Source organism: Drosophila busckii, chromosome X (assembly GCF_011750605.1).
Source record: "Drosophila busckii strain San Diego stock center, stock number 13000-0081.31 chromosome X, ASM1175060v1, whole genome shotgun sequence".
Taxonomy (NCBI): Eukaryota; Metazoa; Arthropoda; class Insecta; order Diptera; family Drosophilidae; genus Drosophila; species Drosophila busckii.
The window spans coordinates 6,979,051-6,996,189 of NC_046608.1; the positions used below are offsets into that span (position 1 = coordinate 6,979,051).

The window sequence follows — 17,139 nt, forward strand, 5'->3', positions numbered from 1 at the left end:
TTATGATACGCAGTAATAAACCAAAATGCTTGCCACATATAATTTGCACCCAAGCACCAAGTTGTGGCAGCTTCGTGGGCTGCGTGCGGTGAGGGGAGGGGGAGGGGTAACAGGTGAGCAGAGTTACAACATGTGCAAGCATGTAACCCATTTGAAACACCAACTTGCAACAGCATCAACAACAACAACAACCCTAAAAAAAGGAAAACAAAAGCTTACACCCCACACAGCTCGTGGCTCGAGCCACAGGACATGCATTTTGTAAAGGAAGTGTGAACAACATTTTTCATAAATTTAACTGGCTACATAACACAAAAAAAAAAAGCAGCAGCAGCAAAGAATAATAATAATGAAGGGGGAGACAAGGGGGTGTGCGACAGGTCGTTCAAACAAGAGCAATAACAATAAACGATAGATATTTACCACAGCAGGCGGCGGCGGCGGCGGCGGCGGCGGCGTTGCTCGCTCTCGCTCACTCACACTCCGTCTCTTTCGCTTTCGCTGTTTTGGGCAAACGATGCAGAAAAAGTCTCCTGAGGTTTGGCTCTGAACTGCATGTGGAACTGGTAGACAATAACAAACCAATTACAGTTAGATTGGCCGCATATTAAAAATCGAATGAGAAACACATCTGTCGCGTCTCTGCCCCTGCCATAACCGTTATTCCTGCTCTGCTGCTGCGTTACTGTTATATTTTTTTGTTACTCTCTTTTCGGCAACTGTTTCAAAAAATCAAGTATGCGCGGCTTGGAGTGGGCGCTGCAGAACAGCGCCATACCCTGTAAAAACCAAAAGTAAATTATTATATTAGCATAGCTATTTATATATATTTTTTGAATTTTATTACTACTTTTATACTGTTTTATTGTATTTAATTGTTATTAGTATTAACTATTTATTTTGCAAGCTTCATTATTTTATATATATTTCTACTACTTTATTTTTAATTTGAAATATTGCTATTCTTATTAACTATTTATTTTTCAAGCTGCATTATTTTATATACATTTCTACTACTTTATTTTTATTTTCAATTATTTTTTGTTAGTTATTATTATCGATTATTATGCATTATTTTATTTTTATTTTTTATATTTTGTTACTATTTTATTTTAATTATTCATATTTTATTATGCTCGTTATATTGCTAACTATTTATTTATGTATTGCATTATTTTATTTTTATAAATATTTTTACTACTTTATTTTTTTTATTTGAGTTATTTATTTTTTATTATGCTAGCTAAATTGTAATTTATTTATTCCATGTTAATGACACAACTTAGTGCATTTTGCTAGTTTTTAATGCTCATTATTTTATATTTAATTGTTTATATATTTCTATATTTTTATTTTATATTATTCTATTCGACATTCAAGGCCTAAGCAACTCTCTTCCTGCAAAACTTGGCAAACCCAAGGGCTTGGGTTTGGGTTTGGGTTTAGGGTGGGGGTGCGAAACCTGCTGGGCCAACAGCAAGGGGCGGATTCGCTGGGCGGGCTGTGTGTGGGGGAACTTTAAGCAGCGGGCGGGCTATACAACTAAAATAAAATATGATTATGAAATGATTATTATAATTATGCTGGCGTTGCTGGCATAGGCGGCGTTTCATATTTTTTTTGTGTGTTTTTCGTTCAGCATCTTCACAGATGTTGTTGCCGTTAACTGCAGCCACGCCCACCGACCGACAGCAGGCAGCAGCCAGCCCCCGTTTTGACACACATAAAAGGCAACAAAAGCGAAAGTTCAGCGAGCTAGTTAATAATAAGCCCTCGACAAAATTAGGGCGTGCTGCTCACCCAAACCCAAACCGAAAACCCAAACCCAACCCGATCCAAGCTAACCTAGCAAACAACAACTAAACTATTCCCATATATTCATATTTGCTTTTGTTTGGAGTCGTAGTCGGAGCTGGGGGTGGGGGTGGGGGCTGGAGTGGAGTTGCGCTTATTGTGTGTCCTTCCTTACTTATTATCTTGGGTAGGCGTTGAGAATCCTCTTAAGGTAAACTGTGCATTATTAATGATGATGATAACGTCTTGGGGTTATGCCCCCCAAACACACACACACACACACACACACATACATATATAGACATAGCTGCGCTTAAGTATTGCTAGTTGTTGAATAAATAGTTATTGTTATTATATAAAAATTATGTTGTAGCATTTATAATTTTTGTAAATATTTTAAATTTAATTTATTTTGTCAAAGTCTCTAGTGTCTGCCTATTTTTATATTTCTGCGTATTTATAAATATTCCAATTAGCGCTTGCATAATTAACTAAATAAATATATAAAAGAATGTTCAAACAGCTTTTGATTAGCCAACAATTCCAACTAACTAACTAACTAGATAAATTAGTTAAGGTGGGTCATTTCTAAGAAACAGCAAAAAGCTAAAGAGAGAGAGAGAGAGAGAGAGAGAGAGGGGGGGAAAGGCAGAGAGAGTAGTTGGCTATGTGATTTCTAATAAGTTGCTGCAAGAATTTTTAATTGCAAGCAAGAGATTAAAATTTAAACGCAGCTAAGATAGCAACAAAAAATAAATAAACAGACGCTTTAAAATATATTAATTATTTTTACAAGACATTGCTGTTTATGCACACAAATAAATAATAATTAAATAAGTAGCAAGTGTGTATAAAATATTTATTTAAGTTTAATTAAATTGAAATTCTAAATGTTGCAAGCACTTTACTTTGTTTCTTTCTATTGCTATTAACTACGATAGTTCTGTTATTTAATAAACTTACAGAGCTTGCCTTAATTTTTCTTTCTAACTATTTAAACAGCTATTGCTTTATTTTACTGCCTTAAATAATTTGCAAGTCTACAACAAATACAACAAACTTATAAAGTTTGCTTCTAATCCAATATCAATGTTATCTTCATTTGCTTATCATATTAAATACCCATGCTAAGCTTATAAAATAAAAAAAACTATAGCTCAACGCTTATGCTATTTGTTTTATAGCTGCCAAAAAGTAAACTAAGTACGAATGTGTGAAAGGGCGCATAGGCTGAAGTCAAACGATATTTTTTTTTTTGTTTGGGTGTGGGCGCTTTACGGGCGCTTAATCCTCGTCTCGGGACGCATCTGATGTATCAGAGATTTGGTGTCTGGGCTGCTGTCGCTGAGCCTGAGCGCAGTTCGCAGCTCGCAATCGTCGCAATCGCTGTCGTTGCACTGTTATCGCTCAAACGTTATGGCCTCTCGGTCTGGGTCTGGGTCTGGGTCTCGGCCCCGGCGCACATCATTCTAAACGATTGATGGGCCAGACAGACGAACGGATATGCAGACGGACGGACGGGCGGACTCTTGTCAGAAGCTGCCCATCAGCAATGGAAGTGAGCGTACGTTCGCTCACTCGCTCGCTCGCTCGTTCGCTCTCTCACACCAGCAGGGACTTGTTTGGTTGTTAACCCTCTGCGGAGTGGGCATTGCTATGGTTTTCTCCTCGGCGAGGAAATGATAAATTGCGCATTTGGGAGTTTTAAAGGTCAATTTAGGGGTTGCCTCGTTTCTATCGTGGTTACCAAACTGACTGACTGCCTGACTGCCTGACTGACTGACTGACAGGCGGCCTCAAGTTTATGGAGGGTTGAGAGCCAAGGTACTCCCCGCACATCCGACGCGACACTTCAAAGTTAACTCGCACAATAAAAATGAAAATGAAAATAAAAATAACACATCGCCTGGGACGGATTCTCTGCTCTCATTCCTCTCGTTAGCATTGCCCAACTTCAGTTCACTCCACTCCACTCCACTCCACTCAACGATTTTTACATATGTATGTAATTTTTATTCGGAGCGAGCTCTCCTAGCCTGGCAAAGGGGTTGGCAATCGACTTTAGCCTCAGCGCCTGTTGACTCCTCGTTGGTGTTTATATTAATAGTCCTGCGTGGACATTTAACTGCTGCCCACCCCACTTTCGATCTGTTGCCTGCTCTACTCTTTGCGCACCTGTCAGCCGCTCTAAACTAATTTCCCCACTCGGCATATTTTAAAAAAAGGTTTAAGCCCAGTCTGCATATTTTCAAGAAAGCTCTTTAGCCATCAGTTGACAAGCTGACAAGCACATATCATATATATATTCTATATAAGCTTTAATTGTTAGTATCTGCCTGCAAAGTCAAGCTGCAATTGTTTTTCAATTATCTGCTATACAATTTATAAATTTAAGAGTCTAAGTAAAAGTTTTAAAACGCTTTTCGAAACTTAAGACTTTTCTATGTATAAAATTCTAATGAACCGACTAATTTTTAAGCAATAATATTAGATTTTAAAGTTAAGTTATGCACTTGAGCCTAATCGTTAGGCTTAAATTAAATTTAAGTGTAATTGAATATATTTTATCAAAGTAATGCTGATAATTTAAATGATAAGTAATTATAATTTAAATTTAACAGCCTATGCTTAGAGCTTATTATTGTTTAATGCATAAAGTTAGCTCCTCAATTTAAACTAATAATTTTTAATTTTAATCTTTGCTTTAATATATTTTTAAATTTAAAGCATTGCTGCTATTTTTAGAATTAAATAAATAATGTTGGCTAGGCAGAATTATTGCATTGGATAATACAAGATAATAAATTAATAGTTCAATAAAAATAAATAATATATAATATAATATAAAAATGTAAGTAATAGCTAATAAGTAATAAAAGAAGCTATGAGCCATAAATCTTGTCTAGAAGTGAAGGCGTGTTGCGTAATATTTATAAACCCCTTTTTTTTAAATGGAACGTTATCAGTTGCCACTGCCCATTAAATAGCAAAAAGTCGCTTTTGTATTTCAAAAATGTTAAAATTCAAAAGTGGGAATAACATAAATAATATTTTTGGAACACGCCTCTTCCTCTTGTGAGCTGCTAATTCGTTTAAAGCGCACGCGTATGTGTGTGCGTGTGCGTGTGTGTGTGGGTAGGTATTTTGATATTTTTGGGATTTGAGAGTTCGAGAGATTCTGTGAGATTTTGTGTGTGTCGCATTTCATTTAAAAATTCACATGTCAAAAGCACACGATTAACGCGTGTCGAGGGCGGCGAAGCGGCGAATTAAGATATTTACGCTAACAAAACCATCGCATCGATGCTGATGACGCTGATGCCGACGCTGTCGCTGATGCTGACGTGCGGGGCGTTGCGCGTTCCGCTGCGTTGTGTGCGTGTGCCAAAGGTGAGAAGCGGGTGGTGGTTGGTTGGCTGGCTGGCTGGCTGGCTGGCTGAGGTGGGAAGCTGAGACAGACGGCGGCGGCAAATCAAGATAAGCAAAAGCCATGGAGCGCGCCTGGTGCTGCTCCTGCTCCTGCTCCTGGTGCTGGTGCTGGTCTTTGACATTTCTTGCAGCGGTCGCTTATCGCAGCAGCAGCTCTGGCTGCTGGGTGGACACACGTGCGGTCACGTGACGTGACGTGCAACGTTTTCGGCCTCGTCACTGTAACGGATGTGGGCGTGGCATGGCAGTCAGAAGGACAGCACATCTCATTTGCAAGCTAATTGCAGTTCCAAAAATGTCAGCAGCAGTTTGAACAAATTTGCAATTGCAACTGCAACTGCCGGTGCCGGTGCCGGTGCCGTCGCAAATCCTAAATCAAAACTAAGCTAAGCGGCAAACCATAAAAACAGATGACAGCATTTTCTCTGCGTTATGCATAAAATATTCTCGTTGTTGACACCTTTACCCGCCCCGCACCCCCCGCTCCATTAGCCGCTCTGCTCTGCTCTAGGGGCGGTTCTAATAGGACTTGTCATATGCCCATCACAACAATGTAAACTAAACTCGAGGGTTGTGGCAACAGCAACAACAACAAAACAAAAGCCAATTGTCGAAAATCAGAATCAACGAGCAAAATTAAAGTTCGCCGCACACAAATCGGATTTTTGTTTTTTAAGTAGCTTCAATTTGGGTTTGTAATTCGAGAGACTTTTGGGTCAAACTCAACTCCAGGGTGCGAGATTTTGTGGTCTGACTGCATTTGAGATTAACCGGTATTCTGTTAAATAGTGTAACACTATCGCTTTGCCTTATGCTTATTATTTAACTTATAAGCAAAATGCATTAAAGTTGAATGCAGCCAACTTTTTGTTAAGCTTTTGTGTGTGTCTGTGCTACACTTGAAACGTATACATTAAAAATTGTTTAGCGGTATCAAAAAAATCCAGTAAAAATGGTTACATCGTTGATTTTTTAAACAATCGCCGATTTAATTTTATTTGAATTCACTGTGCGCCATCTATTGCAAAAGCGATTAAGTTAACAAAGTTATGTCCAAATTTGAAACGCGCCTTCTATTGACGCTTACAACAAACTACGCGAATATCGTAAATTTGTGGCAAGGGTGCAAGTCTATACTACTGTTAACCAGCTGTACCACAGACACACACCGTTATGCAAACACTCTGCTTGAGTACATGGTGTGCAGTATAAGATAAGTAACGTTTTCCATAGATCGATCTTTTATAATGTATGTATTCTTATATTGGTATCTTAAGCGCATACGTATAATAAACATTGATAGTGGAAATTAAGTTATTTCTTACGCTCGTAGCTGAATCTGTAGACTGGTGCACTGTCCTTAGTACCGCCCTTTATTTTCTTGGGCTTTTGCAGACGCTTCTGCTTGAGCGCCTTTTTCACTTCCAATTTCTGCTTAACAATGCTCAGCTCCCGTTCGCGCTGTATGCGTTTATTTAGCTCATTGATACGCTGCTGCTTTTCGCTGTTTGATGTGGCTGCAGGCTGTGGCTGTATAAGAATAGTATAAGTTAGCCATTAGTTTGTTGCTTAAGACTGTTGCTTACCTTAGCGGGCATATCGCCCTCGCCGTTTTGCAGGCGCTCGCCCAATGTTGGAGCCGCCCTGCGCTTGTGGCCCTTGTCATCGAAAGTAAAGCGTTTGTTTTGTGCCGCAACTGAGTCTACGTCGACAAGTGTGGCACGCAGACGCTCCATTTTGCGGCGCTCCACCTGCAGTTTCATTAGCACATATTTAAGATCCTGCGTTTCCATGAGCGCCTTTTGCTCTACGGTGTGCTCATCCTTGGCATCCTTTTCACGATGCTCGTCGTCCTGCAGCTTGGAGTTGATCATGTGATGATAGAACTCATCGGGATTCTTGTTCAGCGCGCGCTTGTGCAGCAGCTTCAGTGTTTTCTCCTTGCGATGTGCATCGACTGCGCGTTTCTTGTAATCCTTCTTTTTCTCGAGCAAACCCAGATGCTGGCGACTCTCGGGCTGATGACGCTCGCGGTGCACCTTTTGGTTGCTCTTGGAAGCTTTCTTCCAGGACGACATTTTGCAATTATGTGTTATTGTCAACAAAACTAAATGTTTATGAAAACGTGCGCCGACTAACAGCAGCTGACCAGACACTGTTAACTGTGCTGCTAACGATTCAAGCTATCGATAGTGTAATGTAATGGCTTAATTGATCATTTAAAGCTGACTTGCATAATAACACTATTCTTTATAAATACACGCTTGATTAACAATGTTTAAAAATTATACATTTTAGCGTTAATAAGCACATTAGATTTAACAACAATAATATCGATAGTGACATCGATAGTTCAACCAGCACCATTTGAACAGTGCCGAGTTGCACGTGCGTTTGAAACCGTGAAATTGTTTTTATTTTTTAAACTGGCTGTAGCATAAATAAAAGCAATATGGTTAAGAAGAAAATTGATAATCGCATACGTGTGATGATTGAAAATGGCGTCAAGCTGGGCCATCGTACTATGTTTATTATAATTGGCGACAAAGCGCGCGATCAAGTGCCGATTCTCTATGACATATTGACCAAGTCCACAGTGAAGGCTCGTCCCACAGTGCTCTGGTGCTACAAAAACAAAGACGAGGCTATATCCAAGTAGGTAACAATGTTATAATAACTAAGGCACCGTTTAATTTTCGATACTTTTGTTAGTCATGGCAAAAAGCGCGCTAAGAAGATAGCAGTGGGTAAGGTGGATGTCAACGAGGCGGATCTGTTTGATTCGTTTCGTGTGGCCACAACAATCCATGGTCGCTACTACTCGGAGACACATGCCATCTTGGGCAGAACCTATGGCGTTTGTGTGCTGCAGGACTTTGAGGCACTGACGCCCAATCTTCTAGCGCGCACAGTGGAAACTGTAGAAGGCGGCGGTCTGATTATATTGCTCTTGAAGACCATGCAGTCGCTCAAGCAGCTATATACGATGAGCATGGATGTGCACAAGCGTTTCCGCACCGAGGCGCATCAGACAGTCACGTGTCGCTTCAACGAACGCTTAATCCTGTCATTGGCGGACTGTAGACGCTGTCTGGTGGTCAATGATGACTTGACGGTGCTGCCGCTAAGCTCCAAGACGATTAACGTTGAGCCGGTTAATGTAAGTGCGCAACTTATAGTCAATAGAGTTTAAATAATGTAATAATACTTGCAGCCAGCCAATGCGGGCAAATCCGAGCACGAGGCCAGCCTCAAGGAGCTGAAGGAAAGTCTGCAAAGCGTGCAGCCTGCAGGCGCTTTGGTGCAGCTATGCAAGACCTACGACCAGGCAAATGCTGTGGCGCAGTTCATTGATGCACTGGTGGACAAACAGCTGAAGCCGCCCATGTCCTTGACTGCAGCTCGTGGTCGTGGCAAGTCGGCTGCCTTAGGTCTGTCCATCGCTGCTGCTGTAGCTTTCAACTATGTTAACATCTATGTCACCTCGCCGCATCCGGAGAATTTGATTACGCTGTTCGAGTTTGTGCTCAAGGGCTTCGATGCGCTGGACTATCAGGAGCATGCTGACTACACAATTATACGCAGCACCAATCAGGACTACAAGAAGGCCATTATACGCATCAATATCACACGCAACAGTCGCCAGACGATCCAGTATATAGCGCCCAATGATACGCATCTGCTGAACGCCGCCGATTTGCTGCTGATTGATGAAGCCGCAGCCATTCCACTGCCACTCGTAAAGAAGATGCTTGGGCCGTATCTAATCTTTATGGCTAGCACCATCAATGGCTACGAGGGCACAGGCCGCTCGCTGAGTTTGAAGCTCATTTCACAGCTGCAGAAGGAAAACAATGCGCGTGCTCCATTGAAACTGGATGAGTCCATACGTTATCAGTCCGGCGATGACATCGAGCGCTGGCTCATCAATTTGCTGTGCCTGGATGCCAGCAGCGTGCCCAGCATTAGCTCCGGCTGTCCCACACCAGAGGCCTGTGAGCTTTACTATATTGATCGTGATGCTCTGTTCTCCTATCACAAGGCCGCCGAATCCTTTTTGCATCGCCTCGTTTCCATTTATGTCGCCTCGCATTACAAGAACACACCCAACGATCTGCAAATGATGAGCGATGCTCCAGCGCATCATTTGTTCTGTCTGCTGGGCCCAGTGCAGCGCATGGATCAATTGCCCGAGATTCTGGTCGTAGTCCAAGTGGCGCTGGAGGGTCAAATCTCTGCGCAGAGCATTAGCGAGTCGCTGGGACGCGGCAAGAAAGCTGCGGGCGATTTGATACCCTGGAACATTGCGGAGCAGTATGGAGATCGCGATTTTCCCAAGCTCTGCGGGGTGCGCGTCGTGCGTGTGGCCACGCATCCAAACTATCAGCGCATGGGGTATGGCAAGCGTGCCATCCAACAGCTCAAGGACTACTATGCGCGCCAACATGTCAATCTGCTGGATGCGCCCACCAAACAACACAAAGGTAAGTCCAGTCACTTTGTTTGTCTCTGTCTCTCTTGATTCATCTGTTAACTCCGCTTGGCAGCTGGCATTGAGGAGGTGGAGGAGGATGAGCTAAGCCTGCTCAAGGAGCAGATACGTCCACGCAGTCGCATACCCACGCTGCTGCAGCGTCTGCACGAGCGCACACCGGAGCATGTGGACTACATTGGCACCTCCTATGGCCTGACCGCCGAGCTGCTCAAGTTCTGGAAGTCCGCCGGCTTTGTGCCCGTCTATCTCAGCCAGAAGGCCAACGAGCTGACGGCGGAGCACAGCTGCATTATGCTGCACACGCTGACGCAGACGAGCACGCCCTGGTTGGGTCTTTACTTCCAGGACTTTCGCCGTCGCGTGCTCAAGCTGATGGGCAAAACCTTTAGGGAATTTGAAACGAAGCTGTGTCTGGCGCTGCTCAAGAACAAGACAGTGCAGGATGTGGACGCCAAGACGCTGGACAAGCACACACTGGACGTTTTCTTCTTGCCGCACGACCTACAGCGCTTGGAGAGCTATGCGCGCCAGCAATCCGAGTTCCGTCTTATCCTGGATCTGCTTACAGACATAGCGCAGTTGTATTTCCAAGGACGCATCGATGGCCTGCAACTGGATTTGGTGCAGCAGGGTCTGCTGTTGGCGCTGGGCGTGCAGGGCAAGACTGTGGACGCGCTGGGGCTGGAGCTGAACATGCCCGGCAATCAGCTGCTGGCCAAGTTCTTCGATGCCATGAAGAAGTGCAATCAATGCTTCCGCCAGGTGCTGGAGCAGCATATCGAGGGCGGCATGCTGCAGCAGAATGAGCTGCCCACAGGCGAGCAGCTGGTGCCGTTGTCTCTCTCCATCGACAATGAGCTGGAGCAGTCCGCACAGAAGATTAGCAAGCAGCAGCGCAAGGAGTTGAAGCGCCTCAAGGCCGAGGCGCTCGATGACTATCAGATCAAGGGCAGTGAGGAGGACTGGTCCAAGGCGCTGCAAAGCAATGGCAAGGATGCCAGCAAAGGAGCCACAAGCGGTCTGCTCTCGGTCAAAAGGTGAGGATTGGAGCGCAGTTTTACATTTTCCAAATTAATTTATTTAAATTAAGTAAATTGTAATATAAATTAATACAATATTTATTTGAAATGTTATATGTGCTTAAATTTTCAATAAATATTGTATTTATTTATATTCTTTACTATGCCATGTAGCTATTGCCTTCTCTTTCACATACTTGCCATCTCGCTCTAGTCTATGGAACTAACTTATTGTTTTGTTTGCTTGCAGTGGCATAAAGCGCATGGATGCGCCTGTGGACCAGTCGGAGGAGTCGCCACAGCCCAGCAAGAAGAAGAAGAAGCAGAGCGGCAAGTTTAAACGCGGATTTGGCAAGGCGCTAATTTAGTTGACAATTTGTTAAACTTGATTTAATATAGTAGGGTTGCTTTATATTAAAAACAAAAATTATATTTTACAACTATATTTTAATGGTGTCCTTGTTGGCCTTTGCGGCCGCTGCTGCTGCCTTGCGCTGATCCCGCAGATCTTGATAGCTAGTGCCCGCCTCCTTGTGCGAGTTGCGCGGATAGCGTTTGACCTTTGACTTCTTGCGTGTAACTGCGACCGTCGTGGGCAGCATGTTGCGCTTTTGCAGCAGCTTGAAGCGATCTGTAAGCAAATTGCTCTCGACCTTCACATTGCGCAGATTGCCGGCCAAATCCTCGGGCATATTCACATCCAAATCGGGCTCCTCGAACTTGTGACGACCCAAGCGCTTGGGCTCGAACTTTTTGCGTTCCACGGTCTGCTTGCGACGCTTCTTCAGCTCATTGAGCTCCTCAGCCTCCTCGTTTAGCTCCGCGCGTATGGATTTGATTCTGGAAGCAGCCACACAATAGAGTTTGATTGTTTATATGAATGTATTCATTCTTACCTATTAAGATCGGCTGTCTGTTTCTTGAGCGCTTTCTTCACTTGATGCAGTCGCTCCAGTTCCTTTTGTTTCAGCTCCTTGCTGCGCGCTTGTTTGCTCTTCTTTTTATTCTCCACGGGCGCATTGATTGTGGTATAAGCATTGTCTGTGGGTTTAGCCTCTGTCTCATCCGCTTCTTCGCCAGCTGCTTCTTGCTCCTGCTCAGCGTCTGGCATGCCCTCGCTCATTTCCATAAGACGCCGCTTGTCACGCTCCTCGGGCGTTACCTTGCTGAACATACTGGTGGTTACGCGCTTCAAGTGTTGCTCCTTCTTTATAATGCCTGTCTCGCGGTCGACGACAGTATCTATCAGCTCCTGATGTGCACGCAGCGTTGGATTGTAGCTCATGCCCGGATGTGGTGGCTCGAATTTCTTGGCTTTGGTGGTCTTGTGATGCAGACTGGCATGTGTTTTGACCAGTTTCTTGCCCACATTGCCGGCTATGTGCAGCGCCAGGTTGCGGCTAATCCAGCCCTTTTCATCCTTAAGTCCAGGTATCTTATCACGAAAGTCTTCCTCTATCCAAATGTCCTTTTCCATGTTGTTCACACGCTTGCCGCTCTGCTTATCTGTGGCACGCTTCTCCATTTTTTCATAGTACGAGGCACGATCGCTGTTGGCCTGGCGATGACGCGGCTTGGTGGGATTGCGCACCTCCTGCTCAATATTGCGACCATTCTGCTTTTGTTTCACATGATTGCTGTAACAACAAATAAACTTAGAGCACATGTTCATATTTATTTACTCTCAAGATCAGCTTACCGGCTAACTATGGGATCCTGCACCTTGGACGTATTCTCTAGCGCCAAATGTGTACGCATGGGTTTCTTTGCATTTAATTTACGCTTTTGCTTTATGCTCAATAAACTGGGCGGCGCCTTTAGCGGCGATGCATCTATGGTAAACAGATCCGCATCCTGCTTTTCCTCAAACGTGCTGTAAATAAACTTGTTGAACACGCATTGTTTACATGCATATTGTTGGGCTTACCCAATGCGCTCCTCCTGTCGCTGATGCTCCAAGAACTGTTCGACATCTTGTATGTCTGTTTTACGCCAGGCAGATTTGTTTTTCTTGGATATACGCTTCCTTTTAACTGCAATCGATGCTGCTGCAGCCATGGCGCTTTACAGTTACAAAAACAAGCGAACCCAAAATTTAAGATTAAACGCCAACACGTGCAGTCGGTAGAAGTGTCAAACCATCGATGACACTATCAAACTATCGATGGTTGATGCTAACAGCTGTTATATAGCCATGCGCAAAATGTGTAATTTAACATAGATGTTAGGCTCAAAGCCATGCGCAACATGTGTAACTTAACATCGCTGTTGTGATAAACAGCCATGCGTAATAATGAGTAACTTAACATAGCTGTTGTGATAAGCAGCTGCTATGCTCAACAGCTGTTAAGTAGCACACACACGATGCAATCGAATTTTAAATCAGCAAGGGCAAAAGCAACATTGTCTTTGATTAAGCTTTGCATTATTAATTTCATTATTAATGTCAGCTCGTGAATAGTTTATGTATAGTCTGCTAAAGTGTTCGCATAGCTACGCGTCATCATTTGCAATAAAGTTGCTATCATTTGGCTTTTTGGCGCGTAACTTTTAAGCAAATGCATACATACATCAACATAAATTGCATTGATTACTGATACCACTGCACAGTATCCAGTCAACACTTGTGTCTATCACACGCACTTGATTAACATAAACTGCATAAAATACGCATAACTGTAGTTTATGTATACTAACTCAACTCTGACGTGTACAGAAAATTGAAAAAAAAAATCAACAAGTGCGTCTATAAATTGATTTGGCTTTGATAACGTGTCATATCAGCAGTAAACAAGATGAGTGCACCGAAACCAACATTCAAGGACATCTCTATCTGCTTCAACGAGGAAATTTTAGATGAAATAATAAGAGAGGCTGGTGGTAGCAAGCATACTTCCTACAAGTTTGGCGAGGGTGGAAAAAAGGGGGACTCATACCTGAGCAGAGTTTTTCGTCTGTGTGTGTATGGCATAAAAGAGCCCGAGGGTAGGGAAATGGAGGTCAATATCATTGTCAAAGGGATGCCAGACAATATACATCGACGGCGTCTATTCCGTTCCGCTGACTTCTTTCGCAACGAGATTAACTTTTATACTAAAGTTATACCAGCCATTGAAGCTTTCCAGGACGGGCGGGAGGACCAGCCCGATGAGCCATTCGTGGAGTTTCCCAAGTGCTATGCATCGTTGTGCGATGGCGAAAATGATTTCATTGCTCTCGAGGATGTGGGCCCTCGCGGCTATCGTGCTCCCAATCGGTAAGTCCTTGTGGCGTATACATATCTCTTAACTTACTAAAGTGCTCCATTTGCAGCATGAAATGTATTAGCTTGGAGGATGCAATGTTGACCATGGCAACGTTGGGACGCTACCATGGCGTTGCTCTGGCCTTCAAAGCTTTGGATCCTGATAACTTTGAGAAGGCAGCTAATGAATTGGAGGAGACCTACTATGGCGAGCATACTCGCGAATGGTACTCTGGCTTTTTGCAGCTGGCCGAGAACGTGGCCACCGATGCTGTTGGCAAAATCTTTCCCAACACCAAGTATGAGACGCTGGCCAATAATTTTCTGCAGCCGCAGCTTTTTGATGACCTTATCAATTTGGTCTCCACCCGCTCCAAACTGAGCGTCTTCGGGCATGGCGACTGCTGGACTCCCAATTTCCTTACTAAGCACGACGATGAGGATAAGCCGGAGCAGATGATTATGATTGACTTTCAGCTAGCACGTTGCTGTTCGCTTGCTTTGGATCTATCATTCTTTATATATTCCTGCACCAGTCAGGAGCTGCGCGAGAAACACTATGATGAGCTGCTGCGTGCTTATTTGAACAGTGCCCAAGACATTATTACTGATTTGGGCGGTGATGCTGAAGCTATCATCAATTGGGACTTGTTGAAGGAAGAACTAAAGGAGTTTGGACGCTTTGGTGTGGGCATGGGCATTGAGTCTTTGCCCATGTCGCTCATTGACGACGATGAAGTAGCCGATTTGGAGCTTATTGAAGAGGACAACGTGCTCACCGATGTATGGGATATTAAGCCATTTAAAGAGCCCGCCAAGCAGCAGCGCATAGCTGATATATTCAAACATGCCATCGACCAAGGTTATATCAAGTAAATCTGCAATTAGTGCAATTCTAACTATACATACAAGTACATAAAAGCTGAATTTAAGCGTACAAAGTTTCTCTTCTAAGAATTTACCTAAATGTCTACAAATATCCAATCTCTTTACATTGAATAATTCTGGACAAATGACGAAAACAAAAGAAAAATACAAGTATTATTAAGTACATACATATTCAATAAATGTTGTCAGTGTTGTGTGTTCGTTTCAGAGCAAATATTTGATTTTTATTGATGGTACACTTATTGTTACTGCTGCGAGTTACGAATAACTTCTAAATAAAATAATTAATGTAAATATAATATTAAAGCGCCAATATTTCAGTCCCTGCTCATTAGAGGTGGATAACTATCGTTGGCTTGCCGGATCGCGTTGCCATTGATTGCAGCCCTGTACTATCGCAATTGGTGTACAAAACATGAAAATAAATAAAAGCTTGTGATATTTAATACAAATTGTTTAGCCAGTAAAATTGAAAGCAACCAACACATGCAAACGCAAACTATGTAACACTTTAATAAAAATATGGCATTCATATAATATTAGAACATATCGCCATTTCAAATTAACATACTGTCTTCCCGCACTATCGATGGCTTTGCACACACTATCGATAGGGGCGACTATCGACGCTATACCACATCTATATTAAGCAATTCAACGCTACCGTTAACGCTGACAATTTAGCCTTTACAAACATCTCCGCTGCGATCGGTCGTCGATCGTTTCGAACTGGCGCTGGAAACACTAGCGTAAAAGAAACTTAATTTTTTTTAAGTCAACTTAGTTATTTTTTTTTTAATTACTTGTAATTCTACGATCGCATGTAAAAAACTCGTCGGTAGTTGAAACGATGCCCATTGGCATAACATACATAAAAGAAAAAAAAATAAATAAATACATAAGCTGTGTATTTGTATATTGGTACGGCATAGAATGTGAATTATTTTGCGTGTAGTTTTTTTTTGCTGTTTATTTTGGATCATATGCATACAAGTGTTAACAAATGATTAAAGGCAATGTTGAATAAAATTGTGAGTGCAATTGCGACTAATTGATTGGTTGAATGATGATTGATCGATCAATCAATGGAAAAGTGTAGCAGCAAAATTAAAATGTATGCAACAAATTAAAAGCAACAAACAGCAGCAGCAGCAACAAAGAAGCGGCAAACAAACGAGAGCAAAGCAGCAGCTGCAGCAGCAACAAGAACAACAACAACAAAAAGCAAACGAAAAAAGTGAGTGATTTATTTAATATACATATCTATGTATGTATGCATGAGTATTTAAGCTAAGCGTAGTTGTATGTAATTGCTGGCATACATGCGCCAGAGATCAGATTTGTATGTATATATACTATATGTATGTACATATGTTTGACAGACGGACGGACAGTGACGACGGCGGCGGACACCGTGGACAGACAGATAGACTTTTAAAAGCTTATGAGCTTGCCCACAGTTATGGTTTATGGTTATGCCCGATTTCGGATGTTGATGATCTCTGTCTCATTGCCGGTCTCGTTGCTGCGCCTGTCTGTGTGCGTACATACACACACACAACATACATACATATATGTGTGTGTGTGAGTTTGTGCGTGTGCATTGGTTTATCACTGGCTGGTTAGCAGCGCTGCTAAGGAGAGTGGTGGGGAACGGACTGGCTGCGTCTGCAGCCAAAATGAAATGGAATTAAATTAAATCAAATGATAAAAAATATAAATCGAGTGTAGAAACAGTGGCAGCCCTCTGTGCCGCACACACACACACACACACAAACAAACAAAATGAAACTGCGAAAAAAGCAAAATAAAAAGCAGACAAATCAAATGAGAGATTCGGCATCAGTAACTGCAGAGAAACCCTCACAAGTCGGACAACTGACGAAACTGACAAAACTGTTGAACTGTTTGCTTAACATTAGGGGGCACCCACAACACTAATGGACACACAGACCAACACACAACACGCACACAGACAGACAGATGCTGCTGCATAAAGCGCAAAAGCGGAAGGAACAGGCAAAGGGTAGACAAAAAAAAATTAAATACCCGTCCCTATGGAGTCGCGGCACTTGTTACTTACTCCAGCAGCCGATGGCCATAAATAAATAAAAAAAATATATATATTGTAAATGCACAAACACACACATACACACACACACACATGCATGCATATGTATGTACATTGAACTCTGCTAACATAATGCTTACATAATGATCTACAGAGCAAAAGAGTGAGAGAGCGAGCGCCCCCTCTATGTCGAAATGTT

The 17,139-nt window shown here is 42.7% G+C and overlaps 4 protein-coding genes across 4 annotated transcripts; 2 read left to right on the forward strand and 2 right to left on the reverse strand.

The window, feature by feature from the left end:
• Window positions 1-6,480: 6,480 nt before the first annotated feature.
• LOC108606000 (probable U3 small nucleolar RNA-associated protein 11) lies at window positions 6,481-7,413 on the reverse strand. Its single transcript, XM_017995822.2, has 2 exons — window positions 6,810-7,413; window positions 6,481-6,753 (listed from the first exon to the last, which is right to left on the reverse strand). The coding sequence occupies exons 1-2, from the start codon at window positions 7,299-7,301 to the stop codon at window positions 6,538-6,540; spliced, it is 708 nt and encodes a 235-aa protein (XP_017851311.1). The 5' UTR covers window positions 7,302-7,413; the 3' UTR covers window positions 6,481-6,537.
• Window positions 7,414-7,644: 231 nt separating this feature from the next.
• On the forward strand, window positions 7,645-11,177 carry LOC108607019 (RNA cytidine acetyltransferase). The gene is made up of 5 exons (XM_017997604.2): window positions 7,645-7,878; window positions 7,936-8,383; window positions 8,438-9,707; window positions 9,771-10,755; window positions 10,988-11,177. The coding sequence occupies exons 1-5, from the start codon at window positions 7,676-7,678 to the stop codon at window positions 11,103-11,105; spliced, it is 3,024 nt and encodes a 1,007-aa protein (XP_017853093.1). The 5' UTR covers window positions 7,645-7,675; the 3' UTR covers window positions 11,106-11,177.
• On the reverse strand, window positions 11,128-12,869 carry LOC108607020 (ribosome biogenesis protein NOP53). Its single transcript, XM_017997605.2, has 4 exons — window positions 12,665-12,869; window positions 12,437-12,610; window positions 11,634-12,374; window positions 11,128-11,577 (listed from the first exon to the last, which is right to left on the reverse strand). Exons 1-4 carry the CDS (start codon window positions 12,793-12,795, stop codon window positions 11,178-11,180), a joined length of 1,446 nt encoding a protein of 481 aa, XP_017853094.1. The 5' UTR covers window positions 12,796-12,869; the 3' UTR covers window positions 11,128-11,177.
• A 286-nt stretch (window positions 12,870-13,155) lies between these two features.
• Window positions 13,156-15,083, forward strand: LOC108605661. Its single transcript, XM_017995448.2, has 2 exons — window positions 13,156-13,993; window positions 14,050-15,083. Exons 1-2 carry the CDS (start codon window positions 13,533-13,535, stop codon window positions 14,855-14,857), a joined length of 1,269 nt encoding a protein of 422 aa, XP_017850937.1. The 5' UTR covers window positions 13,156-13,532; the 3' UTR covers window positions 14,858-15,083.
• The last annotated feature ends 2,056 nt before the right edge of the window (window positions 15,084-17,139 follow it).

Coding starts and splice junctions, on each gene's coding strand:
- LOC108606000 (XM_017995822.2), bottom strand. CDS start 7,301: ATGTCGTCCTGGAAGAAAGCTTCCAAGAGCAACCAAAAGGTGCACCGC. Junction 6,754..6,809: donor AGGGCGATATGCCCGCTAAG/GTAAGCAACAGT, acceptor ATTCTTATACAG/CCACAGCCTGCAGCCACATC.
- LOC108607019 (XM_017997604.2), top strand. CDS start 7,676: ATGGTTAAGAAGAAAATTGATAATCGCATACGTGTGATGATTGAAAAT. Junction 8,384..8,437: donor TTAACGTTGAGCCGGTTAAT/GTAAGTGCGCAA, acceptor TAATACTTGCAG/CCAGCCAATGCGGGCAAATC. Junction 9,708..9,770: donor GCCCACCAAACAACACAAAG/GTAAGTCCAGTC, acceptor TCCGCTTGGCAG/CTGGCATTGAGGAGGTGGAG.
- LOC108607020 (XM_017997605.2), bottom strand. CDS start 12,795: ATGGCTGCAGCAGCATCGATTGCAGTTAAAAGGAAGCGTATATCCAAG. Junction 12,611..12,664: donor CGACAGGAGGAGCGCATTGG/GTAAGCCCAACA, acceptor GTTTATTTACAG/CACGTTTGAGGAAAAGCAGG. Junction 12,375..12,436: donor CAGGATCCCATAGTTAGCCG/GTAAGCTGATCT, acceptor TTGTTGTTACAG/CAATCATGTGAAACAAAAGC.
- LOC108605661 (XM_017995448.2), top strand. CDS start 13,533: ATGAGTGCACCGAAACCAACATTCAAGGACATCTCTATCTGCTTCAAC. Junction 13,994..14,049: donor GGCTATCGTGCTCCCAATCG/GTAAGTCCTTGT, acceptor CTCCATTTGCAG/CATGAAATGTATTAGCTTGG.